The sequence below is a fragment of the Atractosteus spatula genome, chromosome 2, assembly GCF_055471065.1.
Source record: "Atractosteus spatula isolate fAtrSpa1 chromosome 2, fAtrSpa1.hap1, whole genome shotgun sequence".
Classification (NCBI taxonomy): Eukaryota; Metazoa; Chordata; class Actinopteri; order Semionotiformes; family Lepisosteidae; genus Atractosteus; species Atractosteus spatula.
The window spans coordinates 5,016,175-5,037,779 of NC_142707.1; the positions used below are offsets into that span (position 1 = coordinate 5,016,175).

Sequence of the window (21,605 nt, forward strand, 5' to 3'; positions counted from 1 at the left end):
TTCACGACTATACCTGGGGTGTGGGAAGCCTCAAATCCCTTCTTCTGCACCGAGTTGTCTGAGAAGAACTTGATGAATATCTTGTTTCCGCTGGAGATGACTGGAGGGGGTTTCTTGGTGCCACAGAATCGTCCGAGGCTGGGCGCCTTGGCGTCTCGCCCATCGAAGACTTCCACATGGTCATAAGCACATTCCATGTGAGCTTCCATGTCAATCTCATTGAAAGCCTGCAAGACAGAAAAGACTTCTGCTACTGCCACTGCTGGAAAATACAATGATGAGTCCCAGTGGCCAAACCTGTAAAAACCTCCACCTGGTGTACAGGTCAGGCTCTAGAGATCACAGGATTGTGCTTGGACCATGTCCCAGGTTGACTATGATGGAGATTCCCCCCCAAAAAACCAAATGCATTGGTCGGTTACCATCATGTGTTATGTGGACCTCTTCCGTTTGCCTCATGTTATCAACCCATACAGCTCATTGGGTGCCGGTTACTAAGCAGAATTACTATCTGAGCCTCCTTCTGATAATTTGGTGCTGCAGTGCAAAAGAGAAAGAACTGATTTCATGGAGGACATATACATCTTTCTGGGGTCACGAGGGCATGTAGTAGGCAGCTGATTAAAAGTTGGTAACTCAGAAGTTTGAGGTAGAAAATTGAGAAATTGTTGGCCACTGTAAATTACCCAAAGAAATTGCTGTGCCCAAGATGTATTGCAATAACCTTAAGAAAAGTCACCTATGCACTTGAAGAAAAAGAGATATGATGATAACCAATATAATAGTATGCAGCAGAATCAATCATTATTTTCTGCAAGTTTGAAAGCACAAATTATTTAAGAGGAACAAGGTACATCATCTTAGGCAATGCCACTGAGGCCCCACGCAGAGCAGAAAAACCGGGAATAACTTACGATTTTGATGCGATGCCCTGGAGTGATGGCGATGGCCCAGGTGCATGCCTTCTTGCTGGGGTACTTGTCGGGCCAGTTGGGGCTTGTTATGGTACCGGATACACTGGTCACCTTGTGGTCGCAGCCAGCTGCAGAAGAAACAGCAAGTGGTCAGGACCCCGCCCAGCTCCTTGAACTGGTGTCAACGTCAAAGTTGGCGGGAAAAGGCTGACGGCAGGGAGCTCGGGCCTCCCTCGGCGCCCGCGAGCGTACCTTCCTTGCAGTCGTGCTTGTTGTCGTGGAGCACAAACCCGCTGCGGCACTGGCAGGTGTAGCTCCCGAACGTGTTGACGCACTCGTGCTGGCAGCCGCCGTTCTCCTTGGAGCACTCGTCCTTGTCTGCCAAAAAACACAGAAGACGCCCCCCGATGAGGCTACCTGGAGGGCTTTCAAGAGATTGTCCGCTGAGAGGGTGGTCTTGGACAGCAAACACAATCACCACCGCTGCCCAGTCTAGTCTGGACTCTGTGCTGACACTAGCCAGCAGCTATATCGCCCTGCAACTCACACCTGGCAGCTCACTGCAGCTCACCTCATGGGAGACTCCTGGGAAAGCTAAGGTTGCTGCTGGAAGAGGTGTTAGTGGAGCCAGCAGGGGGTGCTCACCCTGCAGTCTGTGTGGGTATTCTGTGTGACCCATACTCAGTATACTGACAGGGTTATTAAAAATTCCAGGGTGTTTCCTGAGAAGAGTAGGGGTGTTACTCTGCTGTCCTGGACAAATTTCCCACTGAGCTTAAACAGATCTTGCCTCCTAATAATCCCCATCTCTGAACTGGCTTCATCACTCTGTTCTCCTCCTCACCGATAGCAGGTGTGGGGGGAGCATACTGGAGCAATCTGGCTGCTGTCGCATCATCCAGGTGGGGGCTACAAATTGGTGGTGGTGGAGGGGAGTCCCATTACCTGTAAAACGCTTTGTGTGGAGTGTCCAGAAAAGCATCATTTAAGTATAAGGATTTATTATTAATTATAACGAACCAGAACAACAAATTTAAACTGTGGGGTCTCTTTCAAAAGAGATGTGTGCAGGAGATCTCCCGATTAAAATGATTCATGAAAACCTGTTCTTTCATATAGGATGAAGATGTACCTCCAAAACACTAATCTATAAATAATTTCTTTGGTTCGATGTAAAAATTAATTGCAGCAAGTAAAATCTAATTTAGATCACTAAAGTCATATTCAGGACAAAATTCAAGTAATTTTAATCACCAGAAAAAATGAAGCCTAATATCTTCCTATACTGTATATTTCTTTCCAAACAGGACTTTGATAAAGAAGGAAAAGTGCTGTATAATTATGATAATATAGCATTGTAATGTATCGTTTAAAAACGAAACTGCACTTGGTCCTGTGACTCCGTTTCCTCCAGGGAGCAGAATGCTACTGTGTCCCAGTCTTCCACTCGACTTACCAGAGAAGAAATGTGCCTTAAAGCCCTTTTTGGAGACAGTGTTGTCCGACTTGAACTCAATGCGCATGTTGTTGTACTGAGAAGTGATGGGCTCGGGCTTCTCAGCGCCACAGAATTTTCCATGGAGCTTGGAGTCGGCCGACAGTCCACTGCGCACCTCAACGTAGTCGTACTTACACACCTGAGGAGCAGAGCAAGGAAACCAGCACAGCGCATGAAGGCTAAAGTATCAAACTCCATGTTCTGAGAGCAGGAAGGAAAATAAGACCAGCCGTGTAAAAGATACGCACAGCATCAGGATCCACGAGAGCTGTCAACTGTGAAAAATATTCATGACCCAAAACGAGTAAAGCACCTTTCACAAGGACAGCAGTGAGGAGCAGTGGTCAGGGTTCTGGGTTCATAACTTGAAGGTTATGGGCTCAAATCTCAGGTGAGACACTGCTGCACCCTTGAGCAAGGAACATCAACCAGTCTGCTTCGGTAAAAGCACTCAGTTGTATGAACGAGTGCAGATGCATCTTGTATTGGATTTAGAAGTGTCAGGCAGGTACAGTAAGTGAGCACATTATTGATGTTCTGAGAGGAGGGAGAAACAAGCTGGATGATGTTGGCGTTTTTGGACGTCACACTCACATCGTTGCCCTCGGTCTCGAAGGCGTCAAACTGCAGGGTGATGCGGTACTGTGTGGGCGCCACCAGCTGCCAGATGCAGTTCTTGTTGGGAGGATATTCCCGGGGCCAGCCTGGGCTGGTGATGGAGCCGTTGAGTTTGGTGATGAAGCCTCCACAGGCAGCTGTGCTCAGAAGGACACACGGCACATTACAAGCAGGACCAACATGTTTCACTGCCTCTTCTCTGGGAATATCAGTATTTCAGGAATGTCTCATTACTACATTAGATTTTAGTCTTATCTTTTCTCATTTGTTTTTCACCTTCAGGCTCTGCATTGTGCTGTAATTCTAAAACTCAGACTGTAAAAAATAACTGTTCCGATTCAAAAAAGTCAATTAAAATAATCAATATAAATAAAAAGGCATCTAAAATCAGGGGTGGCATGTTGAGTGCCAGAGAAGAAGCAATGCCAGGCATCACACTGGCGTTTCCCCAGCAGTGACAGTGTTCCAGCGAGTACAGAGATAAATGCTTTCATTTTTTAGCACAAGAGATACAAAAGCAAGTCATTTTTGGCTGGGATAACCCCTTTCTCTGATGCAATAACACAAATTCACCACTAGATGGGATCAAAGGCAATGTTTTCATGAACAGCAGTGCCAAGTAAGAAAAACGGGCAAGAAATGCAAACAATCCAAAAGATCAGGCTGGCAGTAAAACAGGTTTTTGGTCAGCTACAGATTATTATGTTGAAATGTCTTTTATACTACATGAAGAATATTTAGCCTTAGTCCTAGACTTTTTATCATAAAATATCTCCATTGTCCTGGCAACTAACACAAGTACCACGGCACCCTACCTCCCTTTTACAAAGCATGCAAGTGAAGTCTCAGGGATGAAAAATGTAAAACTGTATAAATCACAACAAAGAAAAAATACCTGGAAATTACTGTTACAGTTAAATGTACCATAACGTATAAAGACACAGGCTCTAGTGGTGCCACTGTACTGTATGTTGGAGAGTATTTGGTTCTCATTCTGCAGACAGCACTTGTTCCACTGGAGAGAGAGGTGCTTGAATCCTGCAAACCCTGTCCACTCACTTACCCTCACAACTTCGTTTGTCAGAGGCCAGCTCGTATCCAGGATCGCAGGCACACTTGTAGCTGCCCAGCGTGTTGACGCAGCGCTGCTCACAGCGTCCGTTATCGGGCTTCGAGCACTCGTCCATCTCTGAAGCGAGAAGGAGAGCATCGTCTCCGTGACCCATATCAGAAGAAAGTCTTTGCAGACACACAGACAAGCTTGTAAGGACATACGAGGCCTCTCGGCCTGTCAAGCTCATTTTGTAGTTCGTAACTAATTGACCCCAGGATCTCATCCAGCCATTTCTTGAAATAAACCGGGGTATCGGCTGGGTAACTTGTTCCACACTCCCACCTGCCCTGCCCCTGTGAAGCCATGTCTTCACCCATTCTCATGGACTTTTCGCTCCAAACCTTTGTTTGTCCAAGGTGATGGCTTAGATGAATTACACAAAAAAATAAAACCTCAGGCCTGCACCACTTCACTGCCTGTTGGCAACTCTGTATATCCTTCAAAAAAAGGAATATTTATGTCTAAATACAACAGAATTTTGTACTTTACTTTCTGTTGTACTGTAAAATCACATGTTTTCTGGTTATTTTGAAACTCTTCCCTACGTTTAAGTCACAAAGTTCAAATCAAGTATTGGGTTTTGTATACAATTTAACTCCTTGGATTTTTGCAAGATTTGTGAAGCTGCAGGACAATTAAAAAAGGAAACATCAGTAATGATCTTGTCTAGACCAGGGACACAAGTGGACATCTATGTCACTCTAGCTGTTCTGGAGAACGGTCCTTTTCTTTGATGATATATGTGAAAAATTGCCTCCAATCAACAGCATAGGAAGGAAAACCAAATCACTTGTAAATATCAATGCATTTAGAACATTAGTGTCCCTGAAATTTGATGAAGTTATTGAAGGGTTTGTAAGACAGTTGTTTTTCAGTTATTGCATAATTTCTGTGTCACCCTTTTTCCTCCTTATTAATACCACAACCAATTCAAATTCACAGTATATTCAAGCTACCGCCCTTCTTGAGCACCATTTATAATTCCAGCTTGGAGCATGAAATGTGCTAAAAGACAATACTGCAGTATTAATATGAAACTCTATTATAATAACACAAATATCTTCGGTTTGCCCAGGGCCCACCAAACGAGCTACTCTGGCTCTACCGAGCTCCATTGTATCTTAACGTCGTTATCGCCACCCTCTTACCTTTGAAGAAGTTGGCAGCAAAGCCAGCCTTGTTGACAGAACCGTCCGAGACGAACTTCATCCACAGTTGGTTGGAGCTGGTCTTGATGTCGTCGGGCTTGTCGTAGCCACAGAATCGCCCCAGCAAGGGGCTGTTCTCCGTGTTCCCATCGCGAACCTCCAGATAGTCGTAGGCACAGCTGTCATGCCTCTCGATCTGCAAACGCACACACTCTTTGATTACTCAGTGATATTTTAGCAGATAAGCAGATTCTGCCAAAATCAGAAGTCACCTGGGTTTGGTTTCCTGGTTGCTCTGTTTGTAGAGGCCAATAACAGCTGACAACACGATCTTATACTAGTGTTTTGAAAACTAAGATATAGCTCTTAAAATACCTATAAGAACTGTTGACCAAAAGTCGATTCTGGATGTTAAATGCAGTCAAACTTGATTTTTGACATAACTGGATCAATTTTATTGTATTTTTGTTAGGCCAGTGTTGACATAGACACGCAGTCTGGGTTTCAAATTGCCTTCTCCTTCTCAAGTAGTGGCCTGTCCTGGCTAGATGATTCAAGAGGGCTTCTGAGGACTTGTATGTGCCCAACACTTCATTCTTCTATGAAGGGTGTAACCAGTGTGCTTCTGATCAATAAGACTTAGCCTGGTACACATGCTGACTGCTCTCCATTGCAGAAGAATTTGACACTTGATATGAAGGAGTGTCTAGAAGGCAGCTCTGTTAAGAACATTATTCAATTCACCCAGGTGAGGAAGGGCTGGGTAGTATTATGTAGGGAAAGTGGGGAAAATGGTGGCAGGGTTTGAGACACAGCTGTAAGCTTTATTTATTCCTTCAAACGACTTTGTGAAAAGCTCCAGGGAGTTTATTGTTTCTGTGCTGCCAATGAACGATGAACTTGCCGTCACCTCAGAACAGCGCTAACTCCGGAAGAAAAAAAGAAAAACAAGACTGAAAACGAGTTTTACCTCGAACGACTGGAAGGTGAGGCCCACGTGGAAGCCCTGGGCCACGGTGATCTTCCACACGCACACCTTGTTGGGCCGGTAGTCATCGGGGTAGTTGGGCGACTGGATTTGCCCGTTGTCTCTCTTCACTTCACCGCCGCAAATCGCTGTGAGATGGAACCAAAGACACACCCTCAGCCACATGCTATTGTGAACGTCTCCAGAAGAATGCTCAGCCGTCAGCCTCACTTAACCACACAGCCAAAATAAACCTAGGCAGAAAAGGACAAATACTTTGAAAAATGCCTGGAAGCAGCCAAGGAGAGCAGTATACTCAATGATGTCGGCTGTATTACGCTCCTGATAAGCCATAGGCCTAGGAGGACTCCATTTATGTATATACAAATGTACTGTGCTTATAGGCTTTCCTCACAAGGTCCGGGGGGACAGAGACTCTACCTTCATACACTGCGGAGAAACCCTTTCCAACCCAGTTGCTACTGCTGCGGAACTCAATCCAGAGCCTGCTGTCAGTGGAGATGATGGGTTCAGGGAGTTTATCACCGCAAAACCGGCCTGAAACAAGAGATTCATCAATCCTTATTCACGCTAAGGGTGTCTAAACCACCATATTACACATATCAAAATCTTCCCTTTTATAACCTGCTTGTCCTGTCTCTGAAATGATTTATACCCAATAACTCTTAATAAGAAAACAAGGCTAAATATTTTATAAGTAAATATTCCTTTTACAAGACTGATTATCCCTCTGTCCTCAGCATGGGGAGTAACTCTCTCACGTTACAGGAGTTCTGCTCATTTCAAGATACTTTTGTTAAATAAGAAATCAATTAATTGACTGATGAAGAAGTAATTGGGAGATTTCATTTGGGGAAAACAGGCAAAAAGAGTTACTGTTTAAGAAACTACAGGAGGTACAGAGCAATTCACATGCTAACTCCTCCTGTGCGTCACTTGATGCAGGAAATCTCTAACTGGAGAAAAGAACGGGAAATTTTACACTCATCTCTTTGACGGTCCTGATTTCCATTAAAATATAACAGCAGGTATACGAGAAAATTAAAGGAAGCTGGGTGAGGCAAATTGCGCAACAAAGCCGTAACAGAGGAAGAAAAAAAAATAAAAGGAAACCGCAGTTGTTGTTTAAAACTCTCAGTTACTGGATCCCATTCCAGTTTGACAATTCAGCATTGCTAGGACTTGAAAAGATGAACGTTTCACCTGTTTGTACAAAAACACCATATTTCTTCACTTGTGCATTTAATTGCTTTTTGATGGTTATTCTGCAATACCTTAACTGCTACAACTAGTCAGTGTGGCACTCACCCAACTGGAAGAATCAGCCCCACTATATAGCACAACATGGGGGAAAATTGCTTCACCAATTGAATTAAGGGGGGGTCGACATGGTATTCCCAAGGTGGAATTTATCCGGGACCACAAAGGCTGACACCTCTACATGTCAGATATTAACACTTAGTTTACATTAAGACTTGCCACTTGAAAGACTAAAGTGTGGTCAACCATCAGATGAAAGTACTGTACCTACCTTTCAAAGGTGCTTTCCTCCAGTAACCATCTCTAATCTCCACATGGTCATACCAGCAAAGGTGACTGCGGTACAGATCCATAGAGGTGAAGTTCAGAATGATCTTAAAACAAGAGACTTGATTAATTGGGATGAAGTGAATGAGATTTAGAAGCCTGCCTTCCTTCTCCGCTTGTCTGAAATTCTTTCAAGAGCTGCTTAGTCACCAGGACATCAAATTCAACATGGAGGCCAGAGGCAGGGGACACAAGAGGAGATGATAAATTGTTATGTTCAGATTTGAGAACAAGAGGCACTTTGTGACGCACAAGCAGTCGTAGAATTCGAATTTTATTTTCTGGATGCTCTTTCAACAGTACAAAAATTAACCATCACAAAAGATGAGACAAGAAGAACACAATGCTCTCCTTGGTAGCTTTGCTTATGTTCATACAGTCTTCACATACACCTGCTCAAGCAAAGAAGTAAAATGCATCTGGTTCTCCGGCAGTTTTCAGAAAGACATGTTCCAGAAAGAAGGGTCCAAAAAGTGTGTCAAGTAGTGTACAGCATGCAAATTAAGCCAGAAAGGCAAAATACAGGAAAGGAATGATATCATATATTGATACTGCACTGTTCTAAGTATTATTTATTCTCAATGCTCAATATTAAAAAATAGCATACTCCTTCTTTTCATAAAAGAACTTCTTCACCAATGGATAATCATAAAACAACAAACACTCTCGGTCTTTTGAAATGAGATCAGGAAGGGTTGAGAAACAAAGCAGTCACCATGTCTGCAAAGTAAAGCACAGATCATCATCTGAAAGTATTATTTTTACATCTTCAGATCATGGTGTTTCTAACATTAGCACAATGAAAAATGGACAGCAGAGTGAATGATGCCTTATTCTTTTCTAAGTTAGGCAACAGGAGAACTACATACTGTATCCCACAGTAACATCAAAGGCAATACAGTATGTACTGGTAGGTAGTAAACTATTGAGATGCTGTACAATTCAACAGACCAGGTATTTATATATACTGTACTGTAAATAGCACACCCACCTCTCATCTGATTTTATAAAACCTCACTGTCTTCTGTCTAAATGTCCCATTTGAAGGGAGGGAAGTACACAACAGCCCCTGATCTGCATTTAGTTAACACCTTTTTGACGTGGGTCTGAAGACTCTGGTGTAACCCAGCAGTCAAGTACTGCTACTTGCAAAAATGCACTTTGCCCAGACCTCTCCACGGTGTGTATTTATTCCACACATGGTGATCTCTTAAGTGTAATTAAGGAAACCGCCAAAACCATACACCACAAAATGTCAAGGAGCAAGGAGAAAGTCTGCATCATTTGGGTTCCATAAATGGGCTCCACTTTTCCAGCTCACATTTTCCCTTAAAGTTCAGTGTTTCACTTGGTCAAGGCCAACTATAAACCCATCCGGCAAACTCTCAAAACTTGAGCAAGAAGAGTCGTTCCCCAAAAGGCTGTGGAATGGCCAATACTGTGTATATCGTAGTTACAGTTCTCATGGGTGGCTAACCTTTTCTCCAGGCGTGACGGATATCCTCCAGATGCAGTGCATGTAGGCTCCATATCCATTGGGAAACCCAGGCGAGGAGAAATTCCCACTGCTGTCCTGCAGGCTGTCCCCACAAGCTACAGAAACATAGGCCAGACAGAACATCGGTCAGTGGGAACAGGCAGGTCTGTCATGCTCAACGTACAATTTATTAGCAACTTTAGCAACATACCCATGAATAGCATGAACCATCCAACCACAATTTCCCAACTGGAGGTGTCCAGACCCCAGTCCATATCTCTTTTACCCCTACTCATATTCAGACTCATCATCAAGAGTAAGACAGACCAAAAAAGGTGTTTAAAAGTGATATGAGAAAGAAAACCAAACCAAAAGGGTTAAAGAAAAAGCCAAAAAGGTTTCGTCATTTCTACTGAGGACTTTCAGGACCGGATGGTCCAGTCTCCAGCCCTGTGCATCCAGGTTGTGAAAAGCTCCAGAGACAAAACAGGGTTGTGGGAGCGTGGAACAAGCTACCCAGCCATGATGCTGAAGCTGATACCTTGACTTCTATTAAAGAAACAGCTGAATGAGAACCTTATATCAATTAACCACTAAGTACCAAACGGGCCAGACAGACGGGCTCATTGACACATCGACACCAAAGGAGAATAACAGAAAACTGCAAAAACAGAACTATCACTTTCTTGCCTGCTGCAGCCCCTGCTAACTAAGTTTCTTTTGTACTTTTTGTTTTTTCTGTTCTATGAACGATCCTATGAATTTGACTCAGCATAACAGTTGACTTTCCCTGTTAACCGGAATGTTTTTATTATTGTTCAAAGCCACAGCTGTTGATGCATTTAGTTTCTCTGATGATAACGTAGATCAGCAGTGTGAGTGAGAGGGAGAAAAAAAAAAGAGAATAAGCACTAGACTTGACATAAAGTACAATGAACTGCCTGTAGGAGAAAAAAGTAGCACTCGCGTGTAAAGCATGCAATTTATGTCACAGGTGTCAGATGAGGAGTGTTCCAGGGAAACGAAAGAATAAGTAAATAACAGCATTGACAGGAAACCAGAGATCTGAACTGAACTGGTGGGTGGAATGAATACTTTCAAAGAACATTTTATCACGAAAATTATAAGACATGAAGTGACATTATTGAATTGAAAAGCATCTATAATCAGGCACTCGGTGCTGCGTGTATTCTGTTCATGTAATCTTTTGAACTGAAAGGAATGACACAAAAAGGGACTTAACAGTATTTAGCACAAAACCGAAAAAGATATTCGCTATAGACAGGAATAAGATTGGATGCGAATCCATCAAGTACTTGAGTGAGTCGAGTGCATCTTTTCTTACAAAGCACATCTAAAAATAATTTCTCTATTTCTTTACAAATGATTACCCAGCATACAAGGTTGTAGGGGGATGCCTACGAATTTTGGCTGGGGTTCTATTTAAGATCGATTAGCAAGAGATCTGGAACACAGAAGGCTGACATCACTTTTTTGGAATGTTCAGGGAGAGGAATGACATTATATTTTAAAGCCAGATTTCCAGAATCAGCTGTGCACCCCAAAGACTCTCCACACACACCCCCACCCCCACTGAATGCCACATCATCCTCCTCCATCTGGCCTGCAGGCCAAAACCAGGCACACTTTTCACTTCAAACATCTAGAGAGAGATCTATCATCCCTGAGCTCTGCGCTTCAGCTCCACAAAAGTCAAATTTATAATACAGTGCATTAACAGCCAAAATGGCTGAGCTGAACCATCAACCCTTTTTGAAGCTGCTGATCTTCTTTACCGAAAGGTTTGCAAGGCACCCTTAGTTCATAGCTGTTCTACCATTGCTTAGGGCATACATAGAGTCTTGCTGGAGTATTCAGAGGCAGAAGCATACTGTAACAATTTTCCTTGTTTCATTGCTTACTTGCTGAATTTCTTATGAGGCATGTTTTGAGTTATCTTATTTATGTTTTTATCTCAGTTTTGATCTTGGGCTCTTTGGAAAAAACTATTATAAATCTTCAGAAAAGATTACAGACTGGCTTAAATGTCCCAAGGGTACCTTGTAAAATATATCATCTCCATTTCCTCTTCCATTTTTAGAGAGATTCGTTTGTGAATTCGTAAAAGATTCAAAATTGTGATTCAAACTGTGAGTCTTGCATCAAGGTTTTTGAAGTGAGGGTGTCCACTATGTGCAATGGGTTGATATAAAACAGAGGAAAAATGCATTACATCTCAAAGGTTTTCTAGAAAAACACAAAAGGATCCGTTTTTTTAAGCATAAACGAGTAGCTTGTTGATAGAATTTCTGTTATGAAATATAAGAAACAATGATGAGAAACAGCTGTTCAAAATACTCCTTCTCATCAACATTATTGAGGGGTTCTAGCATTACAGACATAGAGAGTGGGGCAGATTAAAACTAATATATTACTATATAAGACACGACTGTATTTTCACAGCTGTACCTGAGGAAATAAGAGATATTATGTACAGACCTTTAATCAAGAAGGCTCAACTGTCACTAAGAATGGGAGCTGTGTTAACAGATGGTGAATTGCAAATTTAATAACAATTTATTACAAAGGGAAAAAAAACTGAACCAGAAAACTAAAGACCAGTCTTACCTCTGTTACTGGTAAAACCAGTTTGGAACAGAAATAATAGATTGAATAAATAATGGCACTTTAAGAGATGGTCAACATGGATTTTGAAAAGTAAGGTCTCATTCAACTGTCCTTTATTTCTTAAGCTTATAACATAATGCATTATATCTCCAGAAAAAAATTGATAAGATCCCTCACAAAAGGCCAGCTTTAAGACTAAATACTGTAGGAATCCAAGAAAATACACAAACTAAAATTAACAAAAAGGAAAAAAGGGACATAACCTCTAACTGAGCAAATATAAGCAGTGGTGTACTCCAGGGATCCATTTTTGGGCCTTTGGTTTTCCATATCTATAGCAATGATTTAAATGATTGAATAGTTAGCAATTTAGTTAAATTAGAAAAGAGCAAGCACTGAAAAAGCAGCCAGTGGTTTGCCAAAAAGGGAAAATGTAGGCAAAACCATGGACTAAACCTTTGACAAATGAAAAGCGACCCACACAGGATGTAGGAAGATGCACTCCCTTTTACGTTGCTTTGTTTTACACTGCTGAGCAATTGTAGTACAGAACAGATACACTGCTTGTTTTTTTTCATTTTCAGAAATAGTTCTTGTTAACCTCAGCCAGTAGTAAGAAGAGCGATTCCTTTAAAACCTGCCGAAGGAACTCTACGCTCCTCAAGTTTATGAAGCCAAAACGATGAAGTTCAGAGATAATGGTCAGAAAAATTTTTAAATTGGCTGCCTTCAAGGCGGAGAAAAGTACAGAGTCAGCATTGAAAAAAGTACACAGTGTCAGAATTAGAAAATAAAAGGGGATTCATTTAGGAGGCTAAACGAATGAAAATAAGAATCATTGCTTTACACACAGAGATGCGGGCTAACTCTGGACACCTTCATGAGGCACCTGGATAAAAATATAGATTCACTTAGGTACTTAAATACCAAATAAGAATGACAGACTGAATGACTCCCTCTCATCTGCTGCCTTTCTTATGTTGTAATTTAATTCAGCTGGAGTAAGCAGTGCAATCACATAGCAAAAAGGGACCTGACACAGGGACGATCATTTCGAATGACAGTGCTGTCATTTGTAGCAGTATATTTTACAAAAGAACAAACTGGTAACATTTTCATGTATGTATATATCCCACCCATGCACACCAATTAAATTATCAATATGCTATCACACCAAGGCTGAACAGCATCTCCCTTAAGTCTGGAAGTAAGTCTGAGTCTAAACATTCACTGTCTCCATGGCAGATGGAAGCTCGCACTTCCCTCCACGGGCTGTCGAAACGTCTGTAACCATATGTTTAATTAAATTAAAGGCAGGCAGTTACATTGGATGCAAGAGCTCAGCACGATGGAAACCAGGAGGTGAGAAGGAAAATAACAGCGAAAGAAGTCAGGATGGAAAAAAATGTGTTGCTGCACAATAAAATCCACAAGTTCTTCTTGCCCCTCAATAGGTTGTCCAAAAAAAAAATGTCCAGTGAGATGCTCAAAAGGACGCCACTATGAAAATATTATTGATGCAATTCCTTTTCTGTGTGATAAAAGGTAATAAGTACTGTATTAAATATGTTACAGACGAAGACACCAAAGCTACTACTGTTCTTGATAACACTGGTGTAAAGTTAGACACAAACATTATTTAGGAAACTGAAATACTTAAAGTTCCAAGTCTCTGGAACATGACCAAACTTCCGAATAGCTGTGTGCACCAAATTAAAGGAGGCAATTCTGCTCTGTAGGTTTTGAACAGAGTAAACTATAAGGTGCCATGATTCAAATATTTAAAATCCTTGAAGGTATTGACAAGGACAATGCTATGGATGTCTTCAGCTTCGACAGTGAAGCATGAGAACGAGGACAGCGGGAAATGAGGGGTATTCCAGACTGAGAACAGGAGGCACGTCTTTACACAAATGCTGCTGGAACAAGGACTTCCGCTAGACTGTCATCCTGTTAACAAACTAACAGCAACAAACGATCATCTCCAAAAAAATTTCTGATGTTAGAGAAACAGACCATGGGGTCAAATGACAATTTTGTTTTTCCTGAGTCTGTGACATGGAGTGCATCAACTGTGGTGCAATCAGCATTCACAGGCATTGTCACCAGTGACAGGAAAAGATTTGCTCCCAGCTCCTACACTTCCCACATTCAGCCCTCCATGGCGTAACTTGGAAGAAAAGGGAGAGGAGCGATCCTTCACTCGTCCAAGGGCAAGCTATTAATTTGCCTGCTTCTGAGAAAGCACTGGTAAACTTCCTGTCACAGTGCACTATTTACATTCTCTCATGTATCCAGGGGGACATGGATACTGTTACCGGGGAAACGGTGTCTCATCACCGCCAGCTGCTGCCACTTTCCTGCTATCAGCTCTTACAAAACAACGGGTTTAAAGCAGGGGGGTGGAAAGTTGGTTGATGGATATGTATTTCCACTGTACAAACTCCACTCTAATTCCACCCCTGGCAAGCAACCATAAGTTTCAGACAGAAGTCTTGTTTACTCTCAGAAAAACAGCCCTGAAAGGGGGGCTTCTTCTCCAGAGACTAAGGGAATCCTATGTTTGATTTAAATGTCCGCAATCCTCTTTGGGAGAAAAAAGACGTTTTCAGAGTCATTCTCCGATGCCAGGAAACGTGACATTATGGCAGAAAAAAAAAACTCAGGGAAATCCATTCTAAGATGTACTGTATGCCACGCTAGTTATATGCCATACATACAGTTATGGACAACTGTCAAGAAATGACTAATGTTATTTTTAGAATCTTTACAGGCAAAAAAAAAAAATATGGTGACTTTTTTCAGATTTCTTTAACCTTTTTCCTTTCTGGAAAAATATATTCCTTTTCAAAGTTGTGCACAGTGCTGACAAAGTCAGGACTGAATTCCATACTTACACCTCCAAGATAGCAAGCTACAGTTCAGGACAATTCAGAACAGGCATACGGCATCACAGCTTGGGAAATAAGAACAGTTACAGTTCTAGACGGTTGGCCATTCAGGCCACTAAGCCCATTAAAATGCACAGTAAGTTAGGTATTCTCAGGTGCCAAGAACACAAGATCCTTTCTTTACTGGAGCAATTGTGAATTTTCTCTGGGAAACAGGAGTCACCCTTACCTGAACACTTGTACAGCTTCCGTGCCTGTGCAATGTCGCCTTTACTGAGCCTTGTCCTCTGACCAATGGGAGGCCGCACTCCATTCACATCGTACCGAGGCAGTATGGTGTCTAAGAAGATCCCTCTAAGTCACAGAAGAAGAAAACCAAAAGGAAAAGTCAACAATGGGTGAAAAGTGGCAAAATGAAACGCAGAGAGAGACCTGGGATAATCTTTCAGTACATTCCAACAGCGGCTGACAACCTCCACAGAACTGCACAATCTGGTGGGTAAATACAGACTTGTTTGGCTGATTGATCAAGTCTCGAGGGCAAGACTGTTGGGACTCCCCTTCTATTAGGCAGAAAGAGCCAAAAAAGACCTTAAGGAAGGCATTGAGGAGAAGGAAGAAATACAAAGTCATGACAGCTGTGAAAGGTGGACTTACCACATACAGTAGTATACCATTTTTATACTTTTTTATATGAGGTTTATGGGCTACGTCCTCTCTCTCAAACTATTTCCATTTTCGGTTGAGCTATGATTTGAGCAAACATGGTGTTTCTTGAAGCACACAGAACCCAAAACTACACACGCACTCTTTGACCCCAGCTCTCCAAGGTGCGATTCAGTAGGCCGAGCTGTGACTAGTTTAATTCTGAGTGCGCAAGACATCTGCCAAAGCAAACCAGTGCCAGGGAGTAACAGCTGTGGAGAAATTCAGAGTAACAGGGTTGGGAGATTTTATTGTTTGATGAGATTAAGCAGATTATATTCAGATCTTCAACTTAGTGTGCCAAAAGGTACACAAAAACAAAGACCATATTTTGGAGTCAGTTTCTTTTTTCTTTTTTTTCAGAAAAATCCATCTCTAGCACTGTGATATGTTATCTATTACAGAGGAAACCTGAGATCAAAGAAGCCAACGCATTAACACCACCTACCTTCAGCCCTTTAAGAAACAATAATTCTGTTATGTAAAACAATGCCATTCCCCAAATGGAATTCCGACAGTGAATGTATCTTCCATGGACAGAAATTCAATCTACAATAACACTCCCTTAAGGACTATAAATTGTCATTGCATTTGCTGATCCAAATGATATTCCAAAGGTGCCGGACCACTCATGGATGTGAAGTCACCAGTCCTCTTATAGGAACAACTCAAGCCAGGTTCTCAATGAAGGACCTAGGTGGTCTATAAGCTTCCAGTTTGCCTGTTTCACAAAGGAACCAGCTGAAGCTTGAAGAAGCCCAGAACTCAGTTTCCAAGCACCTCTTTGGCATGGGCAAGGTTGGGAAAGGATCTGGGGAGCTGGAGCTCTAAAAGGAATGTGTACTACACAAGAAAACAAGGACCAGAAGGCTCTGGTCTTTTCATTTGCTGTTCCAGCTTGACATTTTGATACTTTGTCGTCTTTTTTTTGCCAGGCTGAGCAAGGGTCTGATCCCACTCAGTTCCCATGGCGACATGCTCATCAACTCCAGGCATGTGCAAACAGTGGGGCCTCTGAGCTAACAGTTTAAACAGTTCCTGCTGGCTCTGAGAAACAGCCCATTGGCTGATGGTGAACGCGGCACTCCAATTGGTTTCAGGAGAGACAAAGACACTTTGGCAGGTCTTTATTTGACTTGGCCCTACTCTGCTCACAGGCCAAAAACTATCCAAAACAGTTCAGGACGTGTGGAAGACGGAGACAAGAGGGACCTGTTTCTGCTGTTGAGGAGCCACTTCGACTCATCACCGCCATCCATGAAATCTTTAAAACAACAGCCAACACAATACAAGGGCTTCCCACAGAGAGGATCAATTCAAAGCTAATTAAGCAAAACTCTAAAAGCAGATATAAACAAAAGCCTGACAAACCTTTTAAAATATGAAGATGCCATATAATCATGTCAAACAATATCCCCACTTACAATGCAGGTTAATGAATGTTGTAAAGAGGCACAAATCCTTGAAATTCCTCCAAAGTATTATGCCAGACACTATGTACTGGGCTAGGAGCGAGAAAATGAAACAAGAGGGAAAACCCTAGTTTAATCTGATCCCTGGTGGAAGTTCCAGATCATGACCCGCAAAAGGAAAGATTACCATGGAACACTGAAGATAACAGAGCGGGACATTGCATGTCAGACACCTCAAATGTGCTTCAAACAGATTACTTAGGAATGTCAACTAAGCAAGATGCCCACAACCCCCTCATTTCATTCAAGATGCTTGATAGTGAACTGCAAAGCATTTCTCCTTGAAACTTTACAATGTTTCTTTTAGTGCTGCCAGCATCTGGACACTGTTGTTCTCTCCCCTAACAGATAAAATGGTTAATTAGGTTAAATGGCGCACTTAACAGAGGTGTCACAGCAAAACAATCAATGTGATGTATGACTGGGCTGCTCTGAGAAGAGAAGGAGAGAAAGCTCTCAGAGGCTGAGATGCTCGTGAAAAAGGTTTTGCGTTTAATCACAATGATTAGTTGTTGCACATAGCACTATTTAAGGGTGTGTCCTGCTGATTAGGTAGAGCAGAGACTTTAATACAGTCATGCTCGATTCTCAGTTATAATCTTTTGGTAATGACGAGAGCTGCCGGGACAAACGAAGGACATAACAGCAGTAAGAGTAAATAGTCTAGACAAGGCCTCCTGGCACTAAGCCCCAGTTAGTGCAAAACAGCCTGTAGCTACAGAAACTGTTTGTGGAGTCTACAGAACATGCAAATGAATCTACTCAAGGATTAAAAAGATACATAAAAAAGGAAAACTCAAAAGGATAACAACACATGAAAGTTACTTCAACTCTGGTCAGTCAATGATATGGTTAAATTTCCAAAAACTGTGGATCCTCTAAACAATGGAAAGGATTCCAAGGATCTTTTCCAAAGACCACATGCAGCTGTTTCTGGAAGGACTGTACTGAACCAGCATCTCCAATGAGGTTCAGTACAAATCCTTCCAGACTGGCCAATTTTTCCACAAACCCTCTGCACTCGCTGGATCACACACTATCCTGTTTTCAGTCTGCTCTCCGCGAGCTCTGCACAGTCCAGCTCAGACAGCCTCTAGCATGAAACTGCGAGCGCAATGGAGAGAAAAAAAAAACTCCCTCCACACAGCTGGTTCTCATATTACAAGAAACCCGTAATCATCACAAGCTGGCTAGTCATTCTCTGTGCTTGTGTGTACAGTCAGCCTGTGTTGTCCCAAACATGTGGGAAAAGGCAAGGAAAACAGCTTGGGAAAACTGGGCAACAGACTACAATCCAGGAAGGAACATTGACATAACTGATCGTATTTGGTGCTGCTTTAAACATTTCCTAAAAGACAGCATGATTCTTATTCATCTTATCTGTAAGAACTGTATGCTGCCAAAACTCAAAGTCTTGACCAACTCTTGTCGGCATTCTGAAGACACTGAACAAATGTTATCTTACAAACACTGGCAAATAACCATTTTAAACTTCTCTTTATGTTAATCTTTTACTGGGTCTTTGCTTTCTTTTTCTGGAGTTTCAGGTGTGGTCCAGACTACATGAGCATGAACACGTTAAAAAAAGACATTCGTTTGAATCCCATAAAACCAATTTATTCAGAAGACACTGACCTGGGGTGATAAAAGTATAAGATAAGATCACTTTATTAGCCATATACAATTTCTTGCATTAGGAATTAGTCTTTTCACCCCTGGAGCAGTTGGGGTTAAGGGCCTCGCTCAGGGGCCCAACGGAGTAGGACTCCTCTGCCAGCCACGGGCTTTGAACCGGCAACCTTCCAGCCACAGGTGCAGATCCTTAGCCACGGTGCCACTGCTCTGCCCCCAAGTCTTCATAACTAGACGAATTTCAACTAGGTAGCGGTGTCAGTATGCATAGGCTGCAAAGGAGCAGGTAAAGGTTTATTCCATGCTGAAAGGAAAAGAAAAGAGAGACAACGTTTAGGCACACCTGAGGAAGGCTCCACAACCAAAACGTTGTTTCTTTTCTTTTCCTTTCAGCATGGAATAAACCTTAACCTGTTCCTTAACTAGATGAATGCAGCTTGAGTGTCTTGGAGGATAGCTCTCATATTGGCGACATCACTTAAAAAAAAATAGGGGAGGGGCACAGGCAGAAAAAAGAAAAGTAACGCTTTGCACAGCCCAAATCAAGGACATACGCAAGTGAGAAGTTGCTGTTGTAGCTGCTCTGACCATTACAAACCTTAATCACCCAATCAAATGTCTCCTCTGTCCTAAACAATAGCTGGTGAGATGTGATATATAGCAGAGTAAGTAATGGGCTCTCCAGCCAGCCCATTAATTACACAATACAAAAAAATATATATTTGGAGAGACTTCAATAAAACCAGATTGCCTATTGTCATAATATCTGACACATATGTGAAATATGAAGACAGGAATAAAATAAAGGCCCAGCGTTTTGGCTGTTTAAGTCTTCTCCTGGTGTGAAAGTGCTTTTCAGTGCAGGATCAACCTCTGCTTGGTCCTTTGCAGCCAAGGCAAATTGAAGCACCTCCCCCGTCTGAATTCTTTTTGTTCTGTTCAATGCAAAACCTCTTCAGCAAAAGTCACCAAAAAAAGATATTTGTCAACAGGCTTTTAGGAGGAACCAGCCACCATTTGTCTGGCTTGGGATAAACGAGACACTTGTGATGAAACCTCCTTCTTTTTTCATTCCACACGGTGCCTGCTTACCAGTGGGACTTCTGAGCAAGTCTCTGGCTTGCTCTCAAAGTTCTGCGGCGCTTATAATTATGCGTTTCACGTTTTAAACGAATCAAGGAATCCGCAAATTATCACTTGGTCCGGAACAAATGATAGACACATTTGACACCCACAGCATGAGTAATTTGATTAAAGCAGTCTGATGGCTACTCCCATGTTACTGAGGAAGTAACCAATACAATGTTGCTTGGAAATTAAAAAAAAAAATCTAAAAATAAAAATTAGCCACCACCAATACAATATGCCATATTTATTTTGAAAACCAAGAATGTGGTAAAACATTATGCAAAATATAATATTTGCTTTGAAACGTACAGAACTTAGTCTAAATCATGTCAGTCACAGCAATGTGTTGGCAACAGTATATTGCAAGTGTTTAAACAGCTATGTTACAATACCTACAGTTTGATTTTTGTAGGCAGGTGTCATCAAATATCTGAAACTGGCAAATGCTTTTAACATGCATATGTAAAATGGCTTAGATTCAGAGTTTCAGTAGCTAACATCCAACAGCTGATCTCTAATTATCTTTGCCATGTTGTCCTGTTCAGTTTGGTCTATATGCCAGGCAGAAGATGCATGCTGTTCTTTTCTTTAACACTTCATTAAACATTTAAAGCAATATGAGACAACACACAGGAAAATGGGAGCTCACACACAAATGTAGGCTGATTAAACAAGAAACGTTGACTTCGATGCCACAGTTTGTGTGGTAGCCAAACATGATGTGGCCATACCTCTATCAATTAAAACTATTTCTGGAAACCAATGCCATCGAGTGAGATTTAAGGATATCTCAGTCTCCACCCAGCTTGTGAAATAAAATGCATCCTCTTCTATTGAAATCATGCTGCAAAGTTAGGCCAATATTAAATGTACAGTACACTTTGTAAATGGCTTGGTGTGAACAGGACTATACCCACACACAATCTGCTCCTCACAAGCAGGGAAGGATTAAGTGAATGAGACTGGCATCTTAAAGGGGGCCTTTTTGTACATTAAATTGCTTAAACTGATCCTCTAGGTGAGGACAAAGGTCACAAAAGAGAGTACCATCAGAGTGCCAGAGCTGCCAACTGGCCAGTTTCCAACCTCATGGGTCACTTTCACAGCATGCATGCCAGCTCCTGGGTGAAGAATTTAATCTGGCATTTTTTAAAAAACATGTTGGAGGTCAGGTACAGGTCACGATGACGCTACGTGAAGATGGATAATGTTCCACGCCATGTTTCTTTCCACACATTTTGCAATAAATTGTTGCAACAGCATGAGCACTGGCCCAAACCCTGCTGCAGAGTAATAACTGCTGAAAATAGTAACAAATGCAACCACCTGGGCGACAGCCACCGCTATCATTTATAATAAAAATATTAAATAAGTATCATCCAAAAACCAAGAAACGTACAATTATATACAACATTAATTCTATCGAAATATAAAGTTGTTTAAGGTATTTGCAGTATGTGGCTACTTTTGCAGCTCAAAAGTAGCCACTCTGTACAGCTTCATAACAAAAAGTTAGCTCATCAGCGAAGACTGCTAAAAAAAAAAGTGAAACTGGTTTCAAACTTTTTATTTATAAAAGATTGCCACAATGTTAACTATGGTTAACTATTGGTATGCCACTTAACACACCTCAGCTACAGTATAGGTGGATATATACTATATATTTTTTTCACTGCTTTTTAAAAGATGTACTGTAGTTCTTCCTCAGTGGGCTTGAATGTTTCTTCCAACACTAATTTCCTTCCCCCCTAAACACTCCTTGGTCCTAGGTCTTTTCATGAGCAATATTCCACCGGGGCAGGCAC

The 21,605-nt window shown here is 41.8% G+C and overlaps 1 protein-coding gene across 1 annotated transcript in view; it reads right to left on the minus strand.

The window, feature by feature from the left end:
- LOC148839044 (bone morphogenetic protein 1-like) overlaps positions 1-21,605 on the minus strand; it is a 77,313-nt gene that overhangs the window by 4,889 nt on the left and 50,819 nt on the right. Inside the window, exons 7-18 of the mRNA XM_088908829.1 lie at positions 15,093-15,217; positions 9,345-9,460; positions 7,812-7,914; positions 6,701-6,817; positions 6,263-6,408; positions 5,293-5,488; positions 4,094-4,219; positions 3,007-3,167; positions 2,371-2,551; positions 1,167-1,292; positions 915-1,042; positions 14-227 (exon numbers count right to left, since the gene is read on the minus strand). Coding sequence (XP_088764955.1) covers positions 14-227; positions 915-1,042; positions 1,167-1,292; positions 2,371-2,551; positions 3,007-3,167; positions 4,094-4,219; positions 5,293-5,488; positions 6,263-6,408; positions 6,701-6,817; positions 7,812-7,914; positions 9,345-9,460; positions 15,093-15,217 — 1,739 coding nt within the window. The remainder of the gene's footprint in view (positions 1-13; positions 228-914; positions 1,043-1,166; positions 1,293-2,370; positions 2,552-3,006; positions 3,168-4,093; positions 4,220-5,292; positions 5,489-6,262; positions 6,409-6,700; positions 6,818-7,811; positions 7,915-9,344; positions 9,461-15,092; positions 15,218-21,605) is intronic.